At 37.5% G+C, this 19,200-nt stretch overlaps 1 protein-coding gene across 2 annotated transcripts in view; it reads right to left on the bottom strand.

Moving 5' to 3' along the window:
• Positions 1–19,200, bottom strand: part of LOC148080124 (interleukin-1 receptor accessory protein-like 1) — a 222,193-nt gene that overhangs the window by 110,920 nt on the left and 92,073 nt on the right. For both annotated transcript variants that reach the window (XM_087791680.1, XM_087791681.1), the window contains exons 4-5: positions 15,907–16,093; positions 14,158–14,311 (exon numbers count right to left, since the gene is read on the bottom strand). In XM_087791680.1, the coding sequence (XP_087647806.1) occupies positions 14,158–14,311; positions 15,907–16,093 (341 nt within the window). The remainder of the gene's footprint in view (positions 1–14,157; positions 14,312–15,906; positions 16,094–19,200) is intronic.

The following is a 19,200-nucleotide window of genomic DNA, read 5'->3' as shown; positions in this document are numbered from 1 at the left end:
AAAATTGTTTGGTTTTTATCAGTAGAGAAATTGAGCAAAACAATTTCATTGATGTTTATCTCGCATCAGCTCAACACATAATGTATGTTGTAACTCACAAACATGTACATTACAACAATCAATATCTGCACCTGTTTCAAGATGAACAAATCAATTCAAGGCTACCTTTTTCAGGCGCCGACGACTGACTCCTTTGCTAAAAGGTGTGATGTACATAATAAACTGACCTTATAATACTTGTTTCTAAATTAGCCACGTATAATTTGAAACAATACAGAAATAAAGATTAAGAAATCTACACTTTGTTGTTACAAAACAGTTAGTTAAATGATTTTCTGCAGCCTGGGAATAAATACAGGTTTACATTTTCCTAGTCAGAATCCTATTTATTTTATTGTCAAAGTGCAACATTGTTGAAACTTGCTGTGCAATTAAACTCAGTTAAGCAATAAAACCAGCGCTGGTGGTGAGCCATAGTTTTTTTGAAGCTGAAGAAAAATAAAATGTTATCCAGAATTTAAAGAAAACCTCTTGACAAACCAAACCTACTTTAATTAAGTTTCAAACGAAAAACATTCTCAAACATCAGCTTTTAAAGCTCCTCAGCCATTGCCAGGATAGCACAGGCTTTAATTGGTCATTTATCTGCCGCGATCTAGCAGTCGGAAACACAAAAACCACATGTATATTTGTGTTAATTCTAAGTACAATTTTAAACATTAAATTATTTTATTATATGCACTTTTTTGAATTTCAAACCATAAAAGTACAAATAATAATAATAATAATAATTCACTTCAGTGCTGTTTTCAGTGAAAATTGATTTTTATTTTTAAACCAACTTTACATACAATGTTGTTAACCTGCTTAAAGAAATTGTCTCATGTTTCCATCAAAAGAGTGTAACTAGTTTCTACACATTTTATTGGTTCACTTGTAATGAGTTCATGCCAAAAGTGTAAAAAAAAAGGTTCTAATTATATAGCTGGAAGGATTTGTAATTCAAAAGTACCTTACCCACTACTTTTTGGCCAAATTAAACTCAATTTTGCAAAATAATTTGAGCACAATTATGCTCTCTGAAGATCCCAAACCTCCCCAAAGCAATTTAGAATGCAGCAATTGTAAAAGTCAAGTCTCCAACTAATTAACATCGAAGTAATTTATGCCTCCATATTGATTTGTGCTCACTTAAAGTTAAGCATTAGTCATGTCTGCCGTCCTCCCCGGACTTCTATCTCTGTTGGGATCTACAGATCGACGTCTAGCCCTGGTGTCCTTGACGGGACAGTTTTATAAACAGCCAAGGGGGTTTAAAAGCCGAAAAGACAGTCAATGGTATTTGAAATCATCCATATGGACTAATAAAAAAAAAATTATGAATTTGTCAGAGCTTCGCTTATGCTTAAGTTCACTTCTGAATGTCTCTGATAGAATGTTGCATGCGCACATTAGCACCTGTTTAGCACCTATTTTAACAGCTTGGATCTATAGCACGGAGCGGGTGCTAATAAGCTCGGGGAAGGCATTAATGATGTAGCACATCATCTTGATTAGAGGTCTCGGATGCAGCATGTTTCAGATGAGTGTCTGTAAAAGAAGTTTGTTAATTGAAAGACGTGTGACAGCCTGTGGAAGAGCCAACAAAGCAAGGTTTCCAAGTGTGGCGACGCATTCGTGTGAGAACACGAACAAGCGATTCCCAAAGTGTCTCTTTTAATGGCATACAAGCTGCTGTCTTATGTGTTATGAGTTCTTGAAAGGAGGAGGTGATGAGATCGACAGAGTTTGTGGGTTAGAATACCTGAAAAAAATTAGAACGGAATTAAAGCAGTTTCTAATGAAATCTGGATTATTAGACGGTGAACCCATAACCATCTGGAAACGCAAATATTTTAAAGGATTTGTCGATGCTGGCTCGATTTCACCGGGTATTATGTGTTGTGTGAGCAAGTTCCGCAACAAAAAACAGCCATTCAAGCTCATTTAATTTGAATATTTAATCAAATACATAAACGACAAAGTATTTGAGTTTTCTGAGACAACAGGTATATAACTTATTTTGCAAGCTAATATCCACTACTTCATAGTCTGGTGGGCACAGGAAATACAACTGCAACATATGTGACTCTACCTTAAGAGCCAACACTTTTCACTTACGACATAAAATCTCAAAGAGTACCACAGTAAGGATAACCACAAAACCTTTAAATAGTGGGCCAGTAAAACCAATTGGTCGACTGAAATTTTCTACTCAATTCTTATTTCTTTAACTTAGCTTTTACTAATATTATAGCAAACTCAGAAGTACCTGCTACAATCTGTGAGTGTTCAACCAAAGTACTTGAAGGTAATTATATAGTTACAGTACATAATTATCATTATTATTTTGTTTAAACATACATCTCTAGATTGCATTCATACACTTCTTTATTATTAAACATTCCCCTCTTTCTATATGTAAGACATCTAGATTAACTACAGTATATATAGATTTTTAAAATCTGTTTTATACAAGGTTTTTTTATACAGTTTTTCGACAAATACACATATTACTTTGACTTGTCTAATGTATATTAAAAGGTGGGACGAAGGGGGCTACCTGTTTGTGTGCAAAAGAGGTTGTGTTCCGTGGTCGAGGGCGTTAATATTGTTAGACATGTTAATGAACACTCTCGCCTCATTCCTGTCAAATCACGGCTGGATCATCAAATCCATGACTACGTTTAGTAATTAGCGAATATAAGCTTTTGATCCTGCGTTCATGCAGGGGGATTATTTCCTGTCTTCCTTTGTTTAAAAAAAAAATAAGAAAAAAAAGAAAATACAAATCAATGCGCTGCAGTAAAAACTCGGGCACAAGACAGCATGACCTTTATGATTTTTTTTGTTCACCAGCTGTTCACAATGGAATCCCATCTGTTGCCTGGTTTCACCTGCTCACTGACTGTTGTCGTTGTTCGTGGTTGCCATAAATATTCATCGGCGGCAGCTCTGGATGCAGACCTTGATAATGGGAGTGATTTAGTCGCATGCTTGTGAGGATCAGCAGGAGTGATGCGTAATAAAGAGACATCTAATGAAGGTTAATTAAGAGCACCTGGAATTTCTTTTCCTCACAAATTGCATATCAACGTTCACCGAGTGCAACCGTCGGCACCGAAGACTGAGACTGTTTCTTTGGCTGCCAGTTGATTTGGGTTTTTTAATCTTTACACATCTGTGTCATTTACAGTGTAGTAAACAAATCCTAATTTCAGCAGAACATCTGTCCCCGACTACAAATACCACGACTGAAGTCAATCAAAAAGTCTTTTTTTTCCAATTATTTGGTTTGTTCTTCGACTGTGGAAATCATTTCTGTGACAAAAATCCTTTTTTGACATTTGAAAGTAAGAAAAATCATTAAAATTACCCACTTTTAATGTAATTATATATATAACCAATCAAAAGCACCCCCTTTACCCTTTACTTAACATTGGGTAGGGGTTATATTTTCAGCCCGTTTTGTATATATATATACAAAACAAGAAAGATTTTGATAAATGTATACCATATCTAATACGTATTAAGGCCCATAATTCACCTGAACTTCCCCTCTTCTCTCACACTCTCTATTAAGATTTTTTGGGTTTTTATATATTCTCTATAATCAAAACAATACGTAATGAAATATTTACCTAAAAAGTCAAGATAACGCAGAGAACAACACAGGAGTTCCAGAAAATCAAGGAAAACCCTTCATTAATAAAAGTGTCTTAAGATGTTTCTTGAAAGAGTCAGTAGATCCATCAAAAGCAGAGGGAGATGAAGATCGTTCCAAAGCTTAGGAGCAACAGCCTGGAAGGATTTCTCTCCTCTGGTCCTGGACCGTGTGCAAGGAACCATCAGTAGATTCTGATCCACAGACCTCAGAGATCAGTGATGTAAGGAGGAACTTGACCATTAATAGCTCTGGAAGTAAGAACCAGAATTTTAAAGTTGATCCTCAAAGAAACTGGCAGCCAGTGAAGAGTTTGAAGGATCGGAGAAATGTGAGTTCTTCTACTAGAGCAGGGCAGAATTCTCGCTGCAGAGTTTTGTATCAACTGCAGGCGAGACAGCTCCTTCTTGTTAAGCCATGAAAACAAACTGTTGCAAAGACATAATTACAGAACACATCGACTACATTTTGATGATAAGTATCCTGCAAGCTATTTTAACCAGCGAACAAGCAACACACTTTGTTTGGTCATTCTGCTTCTTTCTACTTAATTGTTTCCATGGAAACATTCATTGGCCGGGAAAATATAACCTTCTCTTACTTACTGTATGTTTTCTTTTATAAGTTTCTACCTTTGTTGTTCGTCTATTAATTCCATCGTTTAGTAATTAAAAAACTCCATACATCCAGTCGCCTTGAAAATAAAAAGTAAAGGTTGAGTGATGTTTTACCTCTTCAAAAGCCAAAAAAAAAAGAAAAAAAAAACTTTCACTCATTCTGCTTTTGGCATTTTTAACTACTCACTGATCTCGGCCAGCACGGATCAAGCAAATTGGCCTCACTGTCCTGCTCAAGGACACTGACATGGTCAAGTATGCCACTGATAAAATCGTCAACCTAGAGATTATCTGTCCATTAACAGAGCAATTAAAATGTATTAAAATCCTCCAGTCGAAGCCCCTGTTCCGAATCTGGAGACAGCGTTCCAGGCGAGACAGTCCTCTGTTTGCTTAAACTGTCATTAGTGCCCAGAAAGTGCCACCTCATCAAACAGTCGGAGCGCATTCAAAGTCATCTCACCTTGAGGGAAGTCGGCCAAGGCAAACCGATTCCTGGACCCGCTCGCTCGCGAGTTTGCTCAGCGGGCTCTGTTCTGCCAGGCTGTGCAAGAGAACACATGCATTCCGGAATATACGGCCAACAAACTGTCACTGCCTCCACGCACACACACAACAGCAGCTGTCTTCTTAAAAAACAAGCTCAATGAGTTGGTCGAAACATGTTGGAGAAGTTGAAAAAGATGGAGTCCATCATTTAGTCTAGAACATTGTGATCATTAAAATGTTTCTTATGTTTCAGTTGTACATCCCAACATCTGAGGTTGGTGCCTTGTATTTTATTCCAATTTTTTTTCTCTAAACTGAACTCGATTGTGTGGTTGATGGAGTCACACTGAGCGAGCATCAAGAACTGTTGTTACAGTTGACCAGTGTTGAGAATGGGTTGATGGACGTTCGTTGGTTTCATCCTGAAGCTCCACAGGAACTGATTTTGTACCTAATTTTCATGTTTAACACATACTGTTTTTGTTCTTGACTGACTGATGGTAACAACATTATTATTTAAGTCGGTTTTGTGTGTGATATTATTTAAGCTGTGATCAATTTTAATGATGTTGTTTTGTTATATTATCATTACGTTTCTGTCCTTGAGTTTTATTAGCACGTTCATCAGTTAGATACCACAAAAGAGCGACTTAAATGAATCATAAAAGACCTGGATTTCCTCAGTTGCTCTCATTAAAACACAAATACAATTGACAGATTCTGTTTTTGTTTTATTCATTTTAAATCTTCTCGACTCAATAGGAGAAAACAGACAGAGCACATTAAAGAAAGACATTAAAGAAGTACGATGAACAGGAGACATACAAGACTTTTATTTGCCTTAGAGTTTCAACATACAAGTTATTTATTAATATTGTATTTAAAGAATGTTGTGACCAAACAATGGAAATAAAATTAGATACCAACAGATCAGGGTTTTCATCCTACATTGGATCATTGAATATTTGTTCGTAAGACTGTTTGGACCCCAAACATTTTTTGCACAGCGGACCGGTTTATGGTGGACATTATTTAAAATAAGGTATGTTAACTGCATTAGCTTGTGTTTTATTTATTGTCACTTGGCTACTGTTTGAGCACCGTACATTTTTCTGTGCCTTATAACCCGGAACGCCTAATATATGAACATTACCTGGTGGGTGACTAGTTTAACACTTCATCATGACTCTGCGCCTACTGAGCCGACACGCCGTGAGTGGGAGTACATCATTACGTCATCACAGGTCGGGATGAACGACACACGTCACATCATGGCGGATGTCTATGGAGTGAGATTACTGCCACCGGTTTGAGTGTGTGTGTCTTGTTTGTTCCAGTCAAAACTTTTTTTTCTGCGCAAAATCATTCTCCTGTGCGCTCAACCAGTCATACACGTGCGTTCAACATGTCATACACGGTATACTGAAGAGAAACAAGCATATTGACCTGACTGTGAAGAATCACAGTCATGTACTTGTATCTTTTTTTCAAAACAAAAACCCACAACAAAAACTGAAACTATACATTTTTATTTACTGTGTGGCCCAGTATAAACAGTATACTCATGGATTGGTCATGGCCCCGGCCTAGTGGTTTAGGACCACACACACACTCTAATGCAGTCATAAAGTTGTTTAAAAAAAAAATGAAATAAATGAAATTTACAGTATTACAAAATTATACAAAAGAATAACTACAAACAAAGAGAGCAAAAATACCATTTATTAGCATAACATGTAGAGTAGAGGGCAACTACAAAATATATTGGTGAATTGAAACACTGTCTTACTCGGGTTGGCCTTGCACCACTTGAGGTTACGCTTCGGAGCGATTTGAGAGGATACATTAAATTGACTCAAATATCAGAAAATCTTAAAAGGTGTTATGGTCAACTCTAATCTTGACATGTTTTTTGTAATATCACAGTTCTTTATTCACATTTATACAGTTCTGTTGAGGCAGTTCAAGATAAGATTGAGATCAGAATGGACCTTTGAATTGTTCTTTCTTCCCTGTGAGAGCAACTGATGGTTATTTATGAAACACCGTCGCTCTATGAATGGGTATTTTATGATCTTCCATTGTCGTGACATTCAAACTGTGTCAGCCAGATGGTCTGTTGAACGCACACCTCTGACATTCACCATCAGTGGATCTGTTTGATTTTCCAGCACCGGAGCAGAAGACTCTCTAGAATTACCATAGCTGCGTGACTTTCGTTATCCCGAGAGATAAACCATCTGATGGTTGTAAAGGAGGAAAAAATCATCAAGAAAAAAACAGCACAACCTATTTATTTTTTCTCCCGATTCCTTCAAACTTTTTGTTGATTTGGTTTTGTTCTTTAAGTATGCAAAACACATTGTACACATATTTAGAATTATTTATATGAACGGTGTATACTGATGTACCTTTCATGGAATCCAAAAATGTCTGTGAAAAAGGGGTATTCCTCACATTCCACTTGGTAGTGACAGATTTTTTTTTTCTGACTTGCTCTAGCTCATTTTTTTTACCCTTTCTTAAGTTTAAGAGAAACATTTGGGAACATTTTTCTACCCTGGCCTGCGTGTCCAGAATGTCTTCGGTAGCACCAGAGGACCAGAGAACCAGGATGCAACTAAGAAGGAACTAGATTTGATCCGTTTATTGTGTGTTTTGAACACTTGAAAGTAACCATAACAGTGCTGGACTCACAGACTCAGACCTCACTGAGTGAAGGCATGAACTTATGAGCCCTGTTTCATGATGTTTTTGTAGCCTTCAGGGTTAACCTTGGTTCACACAGGCAAAGAATGTGTTCATGTATGGTATGCGTTGTTATAAAATTGTAGACAGGATGCGTTCCTGGTGCATGTCAATGCCAACCTGTATTAGTTAGATTTGACCATTTAACCAACGGTTGGAGTCTCAGCGCTGCACAAGATGGTGTTTGTGGCTCTGCCCTGGCTTGGTCATTTTCTCAAACCCTTTCAGCTTCAGAACCTACATCTCTCCATGAAGACATCATACCTCTCCTAACACCATGGATGAAGAGAGCTTAATTTCAGGGGTCTGCAGTCCCTAATTTCATTTTGAGATTGGACTGGAATGGTGATCAGGAAAACTCGGCAAAGCTCGGAGGTCCGTCTCCTTTCGTCACATTTTGATCAGAACATTCCATTGGTTAAATCCAAAAGAGCTTTGCAACAACAAACCAGCTGTTGGCCTATTAAATATTTTTAATGGATGGACCTTATGACAAAGAAATCAGCTCATTGGTTAATTTAATATCACTGGACCTTCACAAAAGTTGTTTTCCAGGACTGCATAGTGCAAGAGTGTCCTGAGTCATTTTACGTGGTCAGCCAAATTATTTGGTCAACATATATTTTCCTGTTGGTATCCTGTCCTATATCAAGTTTAACTAAGTTAGTTTAACTTTACACAGATACTTCCAATAACTAGAAACTAAGGTTGAAGGAAGGAACGATTCTGAAGATCAGTGAAGATTTTGGCCCTGAGATGTACAACTCAGTGTAAATATGCTTGAAAACTGACGAATTGCAAGATTTATCAAGAATAAATTGTCTGAGTGAATCGTTGACGTGTGCAGTCTCTTCACTCTCTGGACCGAAAACCACTTTTAGGGAGAGTCGCTTTAAAGCGAAGCTCGACGCAAATCCACTGCAGAATACGACCAATTTTGGTGCGATTCCCGGGATACAGTCAGAAAAAGTCAGATGTCATGTCACATCCAGCTGCCCTGCAAATCAATCAAGTGGCGGGATGGATAATATGCTGAAGTTTAATCGTTGTGAATGTCATGTGATCTTCCCAAACTATCATATATATCACAGATATTGAGCTCTCAAACTTAAGGAACATGACTTATTTCTAATGATATCTGTTTGGATCAAGAGAGTTGCTCATGAAGTTACATCGAATGTTTAGCTTCACTTAATGAAAGTATTAGTAGGTAAGTGGTACTTAATCGGAAGAAGGACATTTCTCTTTACAAATTCCGGGTCATCATTCCACCAGCCAATCAATCCGTGCACATGAAGAAACACTAATGTAAGAATTATCTTAAGGTCCCTTTTCCCTACTGCTTGGTACCCTGGTCGGATTAATTATCTTCCATCAATTAGAGAAGCAATTACAATTCAACCTCTGGTGCGCTAACGATACAACATTGCACTGGGATGTCCAATCAGTATTGGTCGCCAAATCATATGGCACCAGAGTACAGTTTAAACATGGCCAGATGATGAGTAGGAACATTTATTAACACACGTGTTCTGACCTTGATTAAAGCAGGTCAAAGTGATCTCATTAGTGATTATTGAAAGTGGTGATGTTAGAGGACAAGCTCTGTGTAATCAAATTAGCTTTATTCTGTTATATGCTATATAAGAATTTATACCATTGAACTTGTATACCAAAATGAAGAAAGAAATACAGATCTTATACTTTTTTTTATATGTAAAGGGGAGCCCGACTTTCCTGACTCACATGTATCCAATGTCGAAGTCTTCCTCAACAAGATGCAGTAAATCTCAGCGAACGAGAGGTTACTTGAGGGAAGTCATTATGACGTAATTATGGGTTTTCACTTCTCCTCCAGCAAGCTGTAATCGAGCCTTGCTTTGTTTATACAAAGAGTCCGTTGGAGCTTGAGACTTCCGGGATTGATGATGCACAGTGACAGAACTTGACGCTTGACCAATCACAGGACAGTGGCTGTGGTTATGGTAAACAAGATTGTATCTTCAGATGAACCAAGTGTTTTCAGTGGGAGTTTTAAGTGTTTGTAATGTAAATATTTAAATGAAAATAGAGTTTTGTACAAACAGACACATACTGATGAGTATAATAAGGTCCAACATCTATTTAAGACACACTTAAAGCAACACATTATGTTCCCTTTACACACTAGAAATGCACTGAGCCAGTGCATACCTCAAAGAAAAAGCTAATTTACATAACTATTAAAACAAAGCGTAAAATCAACTATTTCCATGACTCACAGTATTTTCCTGCCCATTAAGAATGGTCGATTTCCTAAATGATCAAAGCCCTAGCAATCTAACTAGAAACACTAAATTGTTGTTGAATGCTAAGCAACAGATTTGCAGTGGTTTGATTGTTTGCTGTGTTTTATAAAGTCATGTTTTCTTTTTCTTGTTCTTTTTTTGCCAATTCCCACTGAAACAGCAGCAGTTAGAAGCCATAAGCAGGTAACAAAGACATCTTCTGCTTGTTCCATTTACTTTATGTTTAATTCATTTGAATTATTTGCAAAAAGCATTATTACGAAGACAAAGGTCACAGAATTACTTGTACTTTTAAAATGGATCACTTTTTTCGTTAGTTCTGCTACTGTATACAGCTAAACATGGTGGCTTTAATTGACTGAAAGCATATTTTGATTCTATACACAAATCAATAGTTGACTAAATAACAAAAGCGTTTTTGTGAAGATGAGACAAGGGCACGTATGTCTGGGACTCATGACTAGTGGACTTTTGAACCTCAGTGCCATCTTAGCCAACCGGACGTTAAGTGACCCATGGGAAAGCACTTTAGTCACGTCTTTTAATGAGTTTGGCGTTCATTCAAAAATTTTGCAACATTAGCACAATGCTTTTATATCCGAGCGAGATGGAAACTAAAATAAAGTCTGACCTGTTCCACCTCTGTGATTATAAATGTAATTTGGAAAGATAGGCATCTTCAAAGTAATGGGTGTTTCACCTTAACGTCTTGCTTTATTCCCTTCAAAAAAGCAATTTCCCTTGACATCCTACCCATTTTCCTCTGCTGGTGTGAAGGCATTGGTGTGGAATCTCAAAAGCGGTTTGATGAGTCATGATTTTCAACTTAATCACTTTATCATTAGGTGAAAAAGCTTGTTTCATCTATTAAGATTGATCCAGTTCTTTAAATACCATTCACCAGTGAGGCTGCTGTGAAGCTCACGCCATCATGAAGAAATCCATCAAATTCATTGTTATTGTAATGCAAACGCTTACTTTGAATTATAACAAATGACATTTTGTATAATTATTAATTAAATGAAGAGCATTTTTTTTACATTAAAAGTCAATTTAGGATGGTAAGATGAAAAAGTTTGCAAGTTCGCCTCCCACTTGTGACGCTTCACCTGCTTTTGTGTGAAGTCATGCATGCATTTCAAATTCTTCAAGTTTCAGGGCAAACAAAGTTGATGTCATTTGGTATGTGTTGCAAAGAGAAGCACATCCAAAAAAATGAATGTTCAATGAAAAGTAGTTTCAGGCTCTCGAACCACGTCAATACTTTCAGCTCAATTCGAAGCAGTATAAACACAACAATAGTATCTGAGCTCATTCACTCCCACGGCATCCACACCCACGCTCTAAATCACGAGAGGTTAATAGAATCAGCTGAATCTCATTTGCTTCACCGGTGTTCTCTTTTACACACAAAGCAGCTGATCCATTCAATCCTAGCGTCCTTATTCCAGAGCTGCCCGAGACTGTGGTGAGTGCACCGCACAAACAAATCGGACCCGTTGACTCCCACTATTAAGTCGGGAACTCACGGTTCATTCAAGAAAAAAAAAGGGTTTTTGTAAGGCCGTTGATTGGAGGCGTGTTGAAGTCTGATTTCAATATTGTTTTTCAAGACTCGCCCAAGATGATAATAATTAATGTTTATTGTTTTCGTCTTGCTGCCTTGTTTGTTGTATGATTGCAGTAAACAAGTTTAACACACGTTCAGAATATGTAAATTATGGTGCAGATAGGCCAGAGCATTATGATTGACAGGCCTCACACTTTCTTCTATTTTAAGAAAGCAAATATTCCTATGTTTCAGCAGGCACGTTAACAATCTGATATCCTACATAAAAACCTATGTGAAAAGGAAACAGACTAAGAATCCGAAAAAAAAACATGTATTCTTGTGAAATTTTAACAACATCTATTAGACAAAACATTATTCAAACCATTTCCAGTTAAACCCATTCATTTATGTCACATTTATTCATCCATCATTTTCCACAAAATGTTACATTTTCCTCCATATGCACGAGAGTCAGATTGATCAGCCCCGAGGTAAGAGACTGAGGGAATCTCTATATTTCTTTTCAAGGTTTAAAACTTGACACCAAGTTTAAATAGGACAAGAAGATCCGGTTTGATTCGAGTTTGTCTTGAGGCACCCGACAGTCAAAGTTAATACGGGTTGAAATTATTTACACGTCTCTACGACTCACTTGATAATGTGTAAAGGGATTTTGATGAAATGTAAAGCTCCATATAACTGTGCATACCATTGTGGAAAAGTTGAATATAATGAAAGCTACTGAGTTTAACTATGAATATAAAATTGATGTAGCATTTGATGTGCTAAATTAAACAGTGACATTACGTAGAGCTGCACCATTGTTCAAGGGCTGGTGTTGAGTCATTGAGATCAAATCAAATGTAAAATGGTGAACAGAAATAAAGTGTGAGGCAGCGAGCAATCGAAAATGTTTTTTTTTTTTAACAAAACTATATTTTAACTTAAAGTCCAAAACATAAATTACTGAAACGTTTATTGTAATTATAAAAGCATCATGAAGGAGTATCTTTAGTTTCTGAACCTACTAGATGTCACTCCGTCTGTTATTTAGTTAGTGTTGGGCAAGTTTCTGTCATGTCTTGTGTTATTTTAATGTTACACACTTCCTGTTTTGTTCTACTTGTTTTAGTTCGTTTAGAACCTCAGCGCCTGTTGCTGCAACAGCTCCAGCTCTTCATCAATTACTCCATCGGCTGGAGAGTATAAAGCCACGCCTTTCCCAGCAGCAGGCGCCAGGCTAAAATCCCTCACTACATTGCACGTCACTTCTGTATTCTCCTCCTGTTGGACTTTGTGGATTATTTATTTTTGTTATTGTTAGTTCACCTAGTGTTTGTCTGCTTTTTACCGTGTATCTTGGCATGTGTGTTTTTGCCTGACCACAGCTTTCTTTGTTTTTCAGTCTTCATGTATGTTCTCCACCCAGTTTGTCGTGTGCTTTAAGTTGGACTGTGATATGGACACTGACTGGTTTTGGACAATTCTTCGTGGGACTCTCATTTACTTGGTTTTAGTTGTTCTCTGAATAAACTTGGGTTTAAACTGCATTTTTGCCTCTCATTCCAGGACCTCACAGTTTCTTCAAAATGATAATGCATTGTTGATACTATCATATATACATATTGCTCTCATTTCAAAGAAATTAGTTGCATCTACTTTCCTACTAGTTTTAACTTTAAATTACTTTTTCATTACTGTCACAGAAATATTATGACCTGGCAAACTATCAAATCAACAGATTTAGTAACAAGGTTGCTAAAAATGACTCGCTTATTCTCTCTCTGCACGACATAACATGTTTGAGGCTCTTAAAAAAAGTGACTTCCCTTATCTGTAACACATATAAAAACTTTCTTTGTGGTTTAGGATTATTTGAGAGAGACATTTCTCCTTAAATCTTGGCACTTTTTAACTGACTAAGTGTAAGTCTCAATCCCAGTAGAAATTTTATCAAATGTATGACGACCCTTGAATCATCTACAGGCTTTACAGAAAGTAAACATCTGCATAGTTTTTTCCTCTTTAGCTACTCTCCTGGGTACAACTTGAATGGGGGAAAAAAACACTTTTATTTAAATTCGAACAAGTAATAACATACCTTCTTTCTATATATTTTGTAAAGCCTTATGATACTGAAGTAATACATTACACAGATTCATTTACTTTTAATTATTTGCCAAACACTTATACACAATTATAATATGTCTTTGTAAAAAAACGTTCTAATTTGCCAAAATGTTTCTTTTTTTATTGGAGAATGTTTGGTTATGTACATTTACTTGTAGGTACTGAATGTAGTGTATTAGTGTTCTTGTAAAGGCCTCATAAGTCACTGAAATTTAAAGTATGTATTTTATGGATACTACTGTTAGATTTGATGCACAGAAAAGAATCTGTCGTTAGGTGTAACATTTGGACTTCTTCCTATCCACTGTCTACTTATCCGGTGCTTGCTGTGTCAACCTCCGCAGTGACAGTGTCACTAGCAAGCAATCTGTCACCACTTTAGGCTTAAATATTTCAACAGCCTTAAAAAGGGAAAGTGCTGAAGCAGCTCAGGGTGAATCCCACTACTTAGCAATTAAACCTCCAGAGAAGTCTCAGACAGTGTTGGTGTTGACTAAGAAGCCTGCAGGAAAAGGTTAATCTTCATCAACATCACGCTCGATTTGATTCCTCTCTCGCATGACTGATAATTAGTGCGTGCAAATCAAAACCAGATTAACCATGAAAGTTGGTCAGGAATCGGCGTCTTACCTGTGACTGACAGCTCCGTGGTTCTTCGCACTACAAAGTTTCCAAACTGTAATTCACAAGTGTAATTCCCAATGTCATCTTCTCGTACTTCCTTTATCGACAGAGTGTCCCGCTTCCGCTCTATGGTCTGCCTCCACTGCTTCGGCTTGCATTCCTGTATTTAGTGTGATCAAGAAAACAGGTTTTAGAGACATCACATGCATTAGTGATATATTGGTTTGTTCATTTTATTTTAACTTAAAGGTCAACTAATGTGATGATTTAAGTTTCTCTTAAATGGATCTTGGACTTGTATTGTACTCATCAGTATGTGTCTGTTTGTACAAAACTATCTTTACATTGAAATATTTACAAAAGAAAGATAAGCAAGCATTGAGGTTTGTCACCGTGCAATTCTGGTAGTCTCCAACTCCAAGGGACTTGTTGTATAAACAAAGCGTGGTGTGATTACCGCTGACAGGATGAGGAGGAGTGAAGCCATTATCACGTCATAATGTTCTCTGCTTTCGTAACCTCATGTTCGCCAAGATTTTAGACAAATTATTTATAAATTAATATCTTCAAACACGGTCATCATAAGGGACTGACTGCATCTTGGAGAAGTAAGACTTCAACATTTGAAACATGAGAGTGAGTCCTCTGATGTGCTATGAAACCTCCCAAAGACAGTTGACCAATTGACAGTTTAACAAAATACTCTGACTACAAAACAGACTAAAAATGTTTGGTCATCTCTGATGGGTGACTGAACTTGGTCCCTCAATCCACATCAGATTCAGGGGAACAACATTTGTCCAAAACAGTTTCCTTCATTTATAGATGTGACAATGTACGTATAAACTTTATCTTTGTGATTTTTACAGTGCAACTGCTGGTGGATGTACTAAGCTTTATTTGGGATTATGAAAATTTAAGGATTTAAGGTGCGCCATGTAGTATCAAAAATACAGTACAAGCAACACTGATGACCATTAGTAAAGGTTAACTGACTCAAAAATGTTAGTTTCTCCTTTACAACTAAAGCATGTACTTTGAAATACTGTTATCAATCAAGGAACAAGGTCAACGAGTAAATGAGTGAAGATACTTAAAGAAATATTTGGTAATTTGTTATTTCTTGAAAATCTTGAATGATCAAATTAAACACTTATAGAATCGACCTGGGTGATGTTCTCAGAATGATTTTTAAGCTTAATTATATAATTTCTAACTCAGTTAAGTTCTGCCAGCATTCTTTTGGGGCCACAAAGTGTTGAAAAAGTGATGCGTCATGAGTGCTGTGAATATTGATAAAATCAATCACCAACCAATAACATCAAAAAACTAAACCAAGCAATTTGAATTGTTTTCTGGTCTAGTTACGACCTTTTGACGTCAGAACTGATGCCCATCCCTAGTCAGAATTGCAACAACAAATACTGGGTCACAATTTTGTCTGTGTGATGCTGTGAAATCGTTGCATCATTTTTTAAGGCAGGGAAGTTTGGAATGTGATTGGAAAAGTAGTAACCGTCATAAAAAAAGTAAATTAAAAACAACATATTAAAAAAAGCCTCATATACAAATAACTTATTATTAAAGCCCCATTAGTGTTTTATATAAAATAAATGTAACACTGTCATAACTTGAGTTTTTAATTCAATGTTCGAGTGTGATTGAAATGTTAAATTGATTAATTTCAGTCGATTAGTCTGAGCAATGACAGGAGAGAGGATTAAAAATAACCAGAATGGTCACTGATAGTCTTACCTTGTACCACACGATCTGAGGCTCCACTCCTGCCTGGATATAATCCTCAATACCAGTGCACGTGATGTCTTTGCTTTTGCTCAGCTCTGCCTTCTCAAAGAACCTCATCTTGGAGTTGTAGCAAAGGTCTGTGTCGTTCTCCGCCACCGTCAGAGACATGGACACTTTCATGCAGTATGTTGAATTCCTGCAGAGACAAACAGATGAGTCAGCTCTTAATTACATGTATTTTCCACGAAGGTAATTTCCATCGCACACAACAAAGACCAGAAGCAATCTGCCATTTTTCCAACGGCATTCTAATCTGCATTGCATAAACAGCAATCGGCCAAGATACTGGATTTGAATTGAGTTGAAAAGCTTTTATGTCGACTTCATCCACCATCCAGTCACTCCAAGAATCAGCAAGAATAGCATTTGTGTCCTCATCTAAATATGTTTTTCTTTACGGCTTTTTATAGCATATCTTTGACTGATATTTACATTTTCTTTTATTTTGGTCTGACGTTGAAAATATGCAGTTTTTTGTGTTACGTTTTTTTGTTTACTCTTGTATACTTTTATAAATGTAATAATATTTTTGAATGCATGGAGGATAGCACGGCGGGTCAGAGGTTGGCGTGATCGCCTCACAGCAAGAAAGTTGCCGGTTCGCTTTCAGGTCGGGAGGGGGGCCACTTGTGACCTTTCTGTGTGGAGTTTGTATGTTCTCCCAGTGTTGCGTGAGTTTACTCCGGGTACTCCGGTTTACTCCCACGGTCCAAAAACATACAGAGGTTGATTGGGTATTTGGGGAAATTCTCCGTAGATACTGTATGTGTGAATGGTTGTCTTGTCTGTGTGCTTTGTGACAGACTGGTGTCCTGTCCAGGGTGTCCCCTGCCTCTCAACTCTAGCACCCTGCTCTCCTGATAAGGAATTAAGTGGCATAGAAAATGAATGAATGAATACATGTATTGTAATAGTTTTGTTTTTAAATTTCTTTTTTACAGATTTTTACTGGATTCACTTATAGGCTTTAGCTGTCTTTTAATCATTTTACTGTATTTAACTCTATTACACCATTTTATTAAATAAACAAAATGTAAATAGTCTTATCATTCTGTAGTTACTAATGTGCTTTTTTATAATGGGCTGTGCACATTTTTAAATTAATCATGCTTGTTTTTTAATGGATAGCACCTTGTCACATTAAAACTCCAAAATGAACTATATACACTACCTAAAATTATTATTACATTGTTATTTAATAAAAAAATAAAAAAATGTATTGAGGGTAAGCAAAAGACAAGAAAGGCAAGTACCTACATTGACTAAATAAATGGTACAAAATCACTTATAGGTGGTTTTGTAGTTGTATTTCCTTTGAGATTCAGGGCAAAAAAAGAGAAAGAAATTCTGACATTGAAACAGAGGTGGCCACAAGGTGTGTTCAAGAGCTGGAAAAATTAGGCGGTGATATGTAGTGACAGCTGTGAATGTCATCAGCACTTGAAGATTGATTGAGCTTTTTGTTCTCACATGTTGAGCAGATCCGGTGCGAAGCAGCAGAAAATTACTTGATGCACTGTAACTGCTCAGGTGGAGTGCAGAGTTTATGCGAAGAGAAGGTTGAATTCCAGATGACTTGTGATGTTCAGAGACTTGCTTCCTTGGCCTGGCAGATATTCATCCAAATTCATCCAATGCACAATTTATTTGCTCCGTGTACCTCCAGCACCTCGACTGATCTCGGCTCAACTTCTTCTTAGAAAAAATGCCGACAGGTATTATGGGATCTTTTTCTGCCGTGTGTGCATTATGCAGACTATGTTAATCCTCTACGCACTTTAAAGAAAAAGACAGCTGTGAAGCATTCTGGGAACGGAACAGTTGTTTTTGAGATCTGCGGCTTGAGTAATTCTTAACAGAACATGGTGATCAATGAAGGCATTGATTCGGAGGGAGTGTTGTGCTTTTTGAAGACGGCAAGACGAGGCAAAGTCTTGGGTGATCAATGAATCCAATACAGGCAGGTTTCCTTGTGCGGCTAATAAGTCTGTCATGTCTGACACAAGTGCAGCGAACGCCACCTTGTTAGAAGACCAAACACATTGGCAGTGTTTAGAAACTTCTCATTGTTCGTCTCTCCCACCAAAGCTGGTTACACAAATTGAGCTGAACCAACACACAAATACAAACATGTTAAATCCTTACATAATTGCGCCACATTAGCTTCCCGCTGGAATAGGACAACTCACTCCGGTCCTCGTCACAGAGCCGGCGAACAATCCCTCTCGCCGCTCCCGCCACAACTTGCTTATAGTCAAGTGTGGCGAGCTCACGACGCCTGGATGCAAATGTGACATGATGTGGAGATTATCCCAGACAACTTCTACCAGATGGACACCTGTGCAAATGAGATCCCCCGGGTGCACCTCCTGTCCCTGTTCAATATTCTGGGAAGCCCTGATAAACTCGCCCGCTGGAGGAGAGAGGGAGAATTGTGTCATCTGCTCTGCATGAGTGATCGATGGTGTGTGCCAACACTTTGTCCTACAGTGTCTTTCCAGCAATTTGCATCCATCAGCCAGCCTTTTCAGTCGGACCAGTCAGTTGGATCACGTCGCGGAAGGGAAATGAAATACCCCCCCTGCTGGTAGAGCATTTGACATCGATGAAAAAACTCGGCATCGGCGAAAGTCCCAAATTACTTTATGGGACACGTCACAGACTGAGGGATGTTGTTCATCCAAGAATCCATCCGTCTCCCGTATATACAGCGATCAAACGTGTGAACACATTCTTCATAAGTTGGTTAAACGTGCCAACATCATCCAGTGTATTCATCAATTCATCCCAGTTACAACGACGATAGAAACGACCACAGACTCTCTGAATTGTTCAAATTTAACCTTGATTATGGTTGATAGCACTCTCTTTTTAGATATACAGATAAGTAGATAGATTGACTTTATTAATCCGTCTGGTGATCTCCTTCTGGAAATTGGGTTTCCAGTTCACAGCAGACATCATAAAAACAAGAACAAAGGGCAAGAGATGACAAGGTGCAACTATAAAGAACATTCTGTAGATCAAAACAAAGAACATAGATACAAATAAAGAACATAGATCAAAAGGATATAACACAAAGAAAAGGATACAAAGATTAACAAGGAATAGAAAACAGAAACAATACTTCCAATGTTTCGTATTGACACTTTGACTAAAATTGTCTAATTTTTAGACAATTTCCTGAAAGGAGAACTCCAGAGGGATCAAATCCATCCATCCATCTACACGGGCAATCGTGTT

This window comes from Callionymus lyra, chromosome 5 (assembly GCF_982586985.1).
Source record: "Callionymus lyra chromosome 5, fCalLyr1.hap1.1, whole genome shotgun sequence".
Lineage (NCBI taxonomy): Eukaryota > Metazoa > Chordata > Actinopteri > Syngnathiformes > Callionymidae > Callionymus > Callionymus lyra.
This window is presented reverse-complemented; position numbering and strand designations above follow the sequence as displayed.